At 37.6% G+C, this 8037-nt stretch overlaps 1 protein-coding gene, 1 long non-coding RNA gene and 1 other non-coding gene across 3 annotated transcripts; 1 reads left to right on the forward strand and 2 right to left on the reverse strand.

Moving 5' to 3' along the window:
- Nucleotides 1–776: 776 nt before the first annotated feature.
- LOC145772584 (uncharacterized) lies at nucleotides 777–2762 on the reverse strand. Its single transcript, XM_082584446.1, has 3 exons — nucleotides 2384–2762; nucleotides 2260–2303; nucleotides 777–1031 (listed from the first exon to the last, which is right to left on the reverse strand). Exons 1-3 carry the CDS (start codon nucleotides 2760–2762, stop codon nucleotides 777–779), a joined length of 678 nt encoding a protein of 225 aa, XP_082440572.1.
- Nucleotides 2763–3855: 1093 nt separating this feature from the next.
- LOC145773053 (U6 spliceosomal RNA) lies at nucleotides 3856–3962 on the forward strand. Its single transcript, XR_014289471.1, has one exon. It is a non-coding gene; the product is annotated as a U6 spliceosomal RNA (small nuclear RNA).
- A 1716-nt stretch (nucleotides 3963–5678) lies between these two features.
- LOC145772008 (uncharacterized) lies at nucleotides 5679–7355 on the reverse strand. Its single transcript, XR_014289268.1, has 3 exons — nucleotides 7235–7355; nucleotides 6722–6824; nucleotides 5679–5865 (listed from the first exon to the last, which is right to left on the reverse strand). It is a non-coding gene; the product is annotated as an uncharacterized LOC145772008 (long non-coding RNA).
- Between the last annotated feature and the right edge of the window lie 682 nt (nucleotides 7356–8037).

An 8037-nucleotide genomic window follows, 5' to 3' on the forward strand; every position in this document is an offset into this window, starting at 1 on the left:
TTGTGCACAGAGAAACTAATTTCTGTGGTAGCTTAATTGGTCATGCATGTTGTCAATTTTCGCAAGATGGTATTTTTATTTGAATGCAAGGTTTTTGCAATGACAGCCATTTTAAATACTACAAAAATATAATGACACAGTTGAAATAAATGCACTTACAACTAACCAAGAAAGCTTCCTAACACAGAATTTTGTTCAACGGCGATCAACCTAACAGTAGAAGTTAATATGTACACTATAGGCACGTAAACACTTAACATCACAATTGTGTTTTAAATGCAAAATACTTGCCAACATCAATGTGTGAAATAGAAACGAAGTGTTCAAAATAGCTTAACACAGAAAGCGTTGTTCGGCACATGATGATATTCCGACGATAAATACAATAACAATATTAATACAAGTGATTTATGCTGACAAAAATTGTCGCTTCAAAGATTTTCTTCTTTGTGTGGAATTGGGAAGATATCTTTTTAAGCACCAACAGTAATCTGCAAGCATGTTTACGTCCCAGTATCCTTGGTACCTTTCTTCCATCAGGCGAAGGTCTTCGTGGAACCTCTCTCCATGTTCTTCGCTGTAGTCACCACAGTTGTCAGGAAAGTAATCCGAATGCGAACTCAGAAAGTGCATTTTCACAGACATCCGGGCTCCAAGGGTTGAAAGCTTTCAAGCAGCTCTTTAACCTGTGCTTCGTAATCAGGGCTTCTATTCTTTCTAATCAGGGCTTCTATGCTTGTATTCTTTGGTGAGATTTAAATCTCGTGTTAGGTCATTCAGCTCAAGCTTCTATGCTTGTATTCTTTGGTGAGATTTAAATCTCGTGTTAGGTCATTCAGCTCAAGCTGTGTAAGAGGCTTGGGGTGGCTTGTACTTTGCTCTGCATCCCATGTGTCTTGTTCACTTGCTTCGCTCTCTGCAGATGAAGAACACTCCATTTCACTTATTTTTCCAGGTGGTTCTGGAACAGGGATACCAGGGCCATGTGATACTGGTTTCATGGCTGAAGGAACATCAGGGCAGTGGCGTAACTACCCATTGGATCTTGTGGATAAATCCAGGGGCAGCACGTTGCTAGAGGGCGGCAAAATGTGATAACGTTTTAAAGTTTAAACGAACAAAGATAGTCACATTAATTTATTCTCGCAGAGACTCAGACTTAAACAACCTAAGTTAACACTGATCTAAGTGAAGCCAAAAAATTAAACAAGTTATGCCTATAAACTAATTTGCAACTTTTTTAGATTGTGCCTCACCATGTGGTATTTGTGACGGTTTAATGATACTCATGCAGCTGTTGAAGTAATGATAGAATGTCGGTTGTAACTTGTAAGCTATAGCATTGTTCAGTCAATTTTGCTTTGGTAGTTAAGTTTAGATTAGCTTTAAGTTTATTTCACTTTCGGGAGGAGACAGAAATGGACCGTGAGGTCATCGAGTCAACTGCTACCTTTACCATCTGTCTGTGGTAGATGAACGGAATTCCTCCATCTTCATGTGTAAAGATGGGTTAGGTTAGTAAAAGGTTTAAAGTTTCAGGTCTGAAATAGATCACTTAGCTTTTAACTCAGCAAATTTGCAATTATGGTTATTGTTTTAACTAATGTGCTGCAGATTCCAGAGCAAGCTTTAAGGTGCAACTTTTTTAAGTTAATGTTTGCCTATGACGAGAGTAAAAAAAGTGAAAATTTTTTGAGAAAGAAAAAGAAAGCTAGAGAAGAGGAACAAAAAAGAATGAAGGAGTCATTTTGAAGTTATTAACAATTGCCTCTGCTAGAAGAACAGAAGAGATTAGCACGGTAAATCTCTACCTCAAGTTGAGACGGAAGAAAAAGTGTAGGCCACCTCGAGCAAAACAATAACAAAGTCATCATTGAAAGAAGTCAGCCTGTGCATGAAACACTGTCAGATAAAGATAAAACAGATGCTATCTATTATTCTCATAACGATGTGACTACTTGGCCAGAAACATTAGCCTAACTCATAACATGAGAGTTGAGATGATCAAACTATAGGGCCCGAAAGGTTTCAGAATAAAGAAGGGCCATTCAAGCCGGCGATTAGAGTAATAAATTGGAGACAAAGAATCCTTCAGCTGTCTTATTTTGAACTTTCAATAAAATCAAGCAAAACTGCTTTATTTCTTCTGTTGTGTGGAATTTTAATCAGCTTTTACGACGGTGTCAGGGGGGGGGGGGGGGGGTAGGGGCGGCGTTTCGTGCAAAAATCCAAGGGCGGCATATTGCGTTGCTACGCCACTGCATCAGGGTACTTCACATATTGTTTGTTTTTCCAGTTTATTCCTGAAATTAAAAAGAACACTGTTACTCTTAAATCAAACAATAAATGAAAATGCCTCCATACAGTACAAGTATCAGCATACCTTGTAAGTTGGTCATGCGAAAATAACAATCAGTGACATGGTCTTTTCCTTCTCTCCATACCATAAGAATACCAAAAGGAAAGCTCTTCATTTTCTTTAGGCTCCATAATCTCAAGCTTTCAACGAATGCTCTACAACATATGTGCGGAGCAAATGCCTTGTCCTGATCGCCTAGTTTTACTCCAAAATACTCATAATATGCTTTCTTAACAAACTGCATAATTTTTGCTTGGCGACTATGCAGGGTGACCTTGCCACATATATAACAGAACCTGTCTGCATCATTTTTGCACTTTCTTATTGAACTGTAAAAACAAAACTTATCATTATTACACAAACGTGTCAAATATACTGACGTGGTAAAGTATTGAGTGCACATAAGTCTTTACATAGCTAATTTCCAAATAAAATACAATAACTATCATCTTAACTGCACACTAACGCAGCCTGTAAAAACCAGTTCATATGTTTAACATTTCAAGCATCGGGTGCATTCGTCATGTTCTTCTCATTGTGATGTCACTGAAGTTTCATCAAAACTTAATTCATTTGCTAAATCATTTTTATGACATCACAAATCTCAATCGCAAGACGCTGAAAGCAGCAGTTGTCGAAGATTTCAAATGCAATTTGCCAAAAAACTAGACCTGATGGAAGAAAACGGACAACAGTTTTGGATTCAGCATCAAAAAGTACACTAAGAACCATCAATACTTTAGTAACCTTAAAATTAACGCAGCACAGTGTTATGTTTCATCTAAACCAGGGGTCACCAACCTTTTTTGCATGCGGGCCACTTTGGCACTAAGGAGAGCTGCGGCGGGCCGCACTAATAAAATGTTAAGTAGGTTGACTCATGCTAGAAAAGAACGCATTTCGTACCCAGTATTCAGGGTTACATGTTGTTCATATTTATGTTAGAATACCGCAGCAACAAAATTACTCGAACAACGCTACTGCCAGGCCAAGCTCCTTTTACAACACTTTTGACTTTTTTAACAATGCCTAATAAATAGAGGCCACTTGTTTTGTGCACTTATAGCGAGGCGAGCGGTTTCATCAGAATATTCATCGCCAAGCAAGAGTGGTGTTGTTACTTCGCTTCGCAAAGATATCTTGCAATTAACAGTTTCAGTAAACAAGGAAATGTTTGACACATCGCAATACAGGCAACAATAGTGACCTGCAAACATATCACCGAAAAATGGGCTCCGATAACAGGGAAAAAGAAACCAGGTACCATGAAACAAACGCTTGTGGAAATCACCGAAAAATCGTAATTCTATCGTAATTTATGAACAGTCTGAAAGTCTGAACAGTCTGAACAGTCTGAACAGCTCTGAAAAAGCAATGAGTTAGTTTTTCATCCTTTTTGTGAGAGTCTATAAAACCGTCCTTCTTTTATTATAGACAACTGTCACTTGCGGTGCTCATCAGCGAGGCAAGAATTTGTTGATTAACAACATTTTGCAGTACTTGCTTCGGCAGTACATATACTATAATTGGAACGATACAGAGAATATTAGCATGGCTCCTGCGCAAGGATGACACGCAAAATCGTGAAGCGTTCCATATTACTTAAAAAAAAACAAAAAAACTTTGCAGTACTAAGCTAAATATTTTCATAATACAATCAGAAAAAGTCTCTATATTTATATGTAATATTTTGCCAATTTATTATAAATTGAGTTGGCACACCGACCCATTTTGCCAACAAAAACTTGCATTAAGAGAACACTGCTCGTGAAACACAATAACGGTGAAACTCGCACTATAGTGTTTACATGACATTTGCAAACTTAAAATAAGCAACCCAATGCTCACAGACAATTTCGAAATTCGAAAACAGACGTTTTAATCAACCACTGGGACAGTGTGGCTGGACATCGCATTGGAATAACTTTAAGCAACCCCCACCTAGAACTATAATCTGATTGGTCGGTCGGTGGAATCGTATGCAATGCGAAAATATGCTTCCCGGAAAGTATTTTTTGCCTTCGTGCTCTTTAACTCCTCAAGAAAAGTATTTTTGGTTATACTTGTACGCTGATACCTTCCGCGGGCCGCAGCGATACAGCGTGGCGGGCCGCATGCGGCCCGCGGGCCGCCATTTGGTGACCCCTGATCTAAACTAATGTACGCAAAGATTGGTCGGTTAAATCATCCGCGGTGGCAAACTTTCGCTTCACTTTGCTACAAACTATACATCAGTGATCACAAATTGCCAAGTAACATTGCAGAAAACTTGAAAATAATTGTTGCGTATGTAGTCATTCAATATGCCCCATGTTGGTTCGATATAAAATGTGAACGATTGTACAAAAACGGACCAAAGCATATCCTTAAATCATTGCAGTGCTGTTCACTTTTGCCTGATAAAATTCGAGACATTGCGTTGAAATATGTTAAAAAGAATGCCTATTTTGCACACCCGGAAAGGCAGTGTGGAACAAATATTTAAAGAGCAATATTGTTATTTAAAATCAAGCGAATCATAACTAATTGATAACGATCCATTTTATCTATCACAAACACGCAATAGTTTCCAGAAGCCATCATACTGAAATGTAATTTACTAATGTAGATGACGTCATCAATTACGTCATCGAGTACTAGCATGATGTTTATGTTTGGAAAGTACATCAATTCATTATCAAATAACTTAGAGATGAAGCATGTAGGATTATCAGTTTTATCGTTTTTGCAAATTACTGTTTAATGACGTCATTGATGACGTCATCGTTTTTCGGAGTCAGTACACAATGAATTGGATTCTCCTAATTATATTGAATCTGTTGACGCATAATTCTCGTGAAAACAACTTCCTATTAAAAACAATGCATTTTCAAGCCTCGAAAAAATCGCTTCAGGTACTTTTATAAATCACGATTTTTAGAAATGAAGATGATGTCCGATCAAGCTCAAACTTTCAGGAATGTCGTTTTATGACTATTCGCAAGAAAGAAAGTTTGTAGCAATGAAATCGGATAAAAGTCCAAATTTCGACCCACCCTAATCCGTATCCACTTTCTTATGATATTTTGTGTCCTGCCATGACGCATATGTCTGGCAGCGTGTTTATGATAAGAGTCAAATTTAACCCTTTGCTCAGCATCATGCAAACGCTCTCACTTCCAGACCGTAGCCCATTGTTTAAGCAGCCACGCAAGTAGCCAATATTTAAAACAACACAACACTATATTATTAGTTTTAAACGGCGTCTGTTGAGCAAACATTCTATCTAAAACGTGTTTAAAATTTTTACAAGAAAATCCTGAAGCATCCCCCGCATCGCATTGAAATCGTTTAGGGCAATATTTTTCATCCAGTCCGCTTTCACATTCTCGTATTCCGTTGCAAATAGATTTTCCAACAACGTATTCCACAAACCCTTCGCATTTTCGAGCTTCAACTGAATGTATCCCTCGCTTTGAAAGTCCGAATATTGTGTCCCAGTAAGAGCCAACATTGCTAAGGTCTCTCTGAGAAAAGTATAAAAATGCAAGTTCAACTATTTAGCATACACTTTACATCACATAGCGAAGTCAGTACCAGTGACATAAAGCACGTGAAAAACGTAAGTAAGCTGGATGGTTTTCATATCTTTGAAGCATGCATTTAAAAATTCTTCAGCTTACAAAATTACATACAGTAGGTCTTGGCTATCTCTATTCAGGCACTTCTGTACCTAGTAGCCCTGACTGTGTTAAAAGAAATATAAAAATGTGGATTAGCTTGATCATGACAAAGAGGGCAATTGTGTAGAATGCACGCGTGGTTAGCTTACTTTGACCGAAACAGTTTTAGCAGGACATCTGCTTGGCAAGTGTAACATCATTTGCAACTTTTGTTCTTACAACCACACCCAAATTGCTAAAACCTCAATTGCTAAGGTAACAGGGATCAGTAGTCAGTAGATGTAACAGAAAATATATTTCGCACTTGCTAGTGCATCGTCAGTTCTGATCTCGAACTGACGATCAGATCAGAACTGACGATGCACTAGCAAGTGCGAAATATATTTTCTGTTACATCTACTGACTACTGATCCCTGTTACCTTAGCAATTGAGGTTTTAGCTTTCTAGATATGGAACAGGAATCGTTTCAGAACAAGACTAGGTCAGAAAGCAAGGCAGACTCCGACTCAGCTCAGCAGCAGCCTAGAGCAGTTAGCTACACACCAAAATTGCATTATTTATCACTTAGTTTTTATTTTGTAAATTATTGTAGTGTACTTGTAGCAGCATAAGACAAGTCCGGTGTTGAAGTATAAAATTTTTACACAGCAACACATGTTTGCCTCATCTGTATACCATGCAGAGTGTATAACTGCTTACTTTGTCTATTGGAATTTCATCACAAACTTTTGGCTTCACCGAACAGTTTGCTCTGTCACTGCATTCATCTTCAAAATACAAGCATTCAACTATTCCATCACATCTGCAAATTTATAACGTGAAGCAGTATGTGATCGGCTATTATAATCATTTAAATCATGACAACTATATAGGCTAAGCAAAAATGTAAAATAATTTTACTAAAAATCCTACTAATCTTATTGTAGCCTACACTATAAGTTCACCAAAAACTTTAATGCGTGTCATTTGACATTCGGATGATGACATAGAGAACAAACAATTTTATCAAAAGATTCTCAATTTGATTTTTTAGAAATTTCAATGCTTTTTAGAAAATGTTTCTCTTTTTGAAATGATTCAAAAGTAATATCTAACACAGTTTCCCCGTTGCAATAATTATTATTTGAATTATAGAATTTCACTGACAAATATCTGGACATGATGGAAGTGCATTGTGCTCAAGGAGCCTAGTCAGTTTTGCACGGTACATACCTTTCTGCTTGTTTTGAATTTTTTGCTACAGCCAAAAGTTGATCAAGTTTTAAAACTTCTAGAAATTCATAAACAGCTTTGGGAGGATCGTCGCATTGGAATAAATTAGCGGAGATGGTTGATTCTTTTTGAAATGTTTTACTGCAAAACTTTTCATCAAAATCTGAATCCTCACAATCAATGTGTCCATCGCATATTTGTTTTCTTTCTAGACATAATTTTTCTTCCGGGCAAAGTACATTGCCGATGTCACATTGCTGACAAACATCCGAGTTGTCACCATAACATACATTTGCACAAAGTAGTTGGGTCTGATTGGACTGAGCAAAGTTCTTATCGCAAAGACACTCATCTGAAAGATCAGGACAATCAAAAATTCCATCACATAATTGATTTGACAAGATCATTGTATTGTCTAAGCATCGGTCGCAAACGAACGTTCCGTTTATAAAACAAATGTCTGATTTGTCTTCACAGAGCGGTATATCGTCGTTTAAACTCCATTGTGGTATGACGCAATAACGCTTTTGACGGATACCCGCCGAGTTCCTAAAGCATTTGAATCCAGCGATAGCAGTAATATCGTCTGTGTTGTTTGGACAATTTACTACGCCATCGCAAGAATACTCCCAATGTATACATTTCTGATCGGGGTCGTTTGGACATCGAAACATCTTTGGCTCATTGCATTTTTCGATTTCGTCGCTACAATCGCCACATTGATCTATTCCATCACACAGGAATGATTCTGGAATGCATCGTTTATTGTTGTCACATCTCACTTCACCCGGTTTGCATTCTTC

This window comes from Aplidium turbinatum, chromosome 6, assembly GCF_918807975.1.
Source record: "Aplidium turbinatum chromosome 6, kaAplTurb1.1, whole genome shotgun sequence".
NCBI lineage: Eukaryota > Metazoa > Chordata > Ascidiacea > Aplousobranchia > Polyclinidae > Aplidium > Aplidium turbinatum.

Coding starts and splice junctions, on each gene's coding strand:
- LOC145772584 (XM_082584446.1), bottom strand. CDS start 2,762: ATGTGCACTCAATACTTTACCACGTCAGTATATTTGACACGTTTGTGT. Junction 2,304..2,383: donor TCGCATGACCAACTTACAAG/GTATGCTGATAC, acceptor TTTTAATTTCAG/GAATAAACTGGAAAAACAAA. Junction 1,032..2,259: donor ATGTGAAGTACCCTGATGCA/GTGGCGTAGCAA, acceptor TCCAATGGGTAG/TTACGCCACTGCCCTGATGT.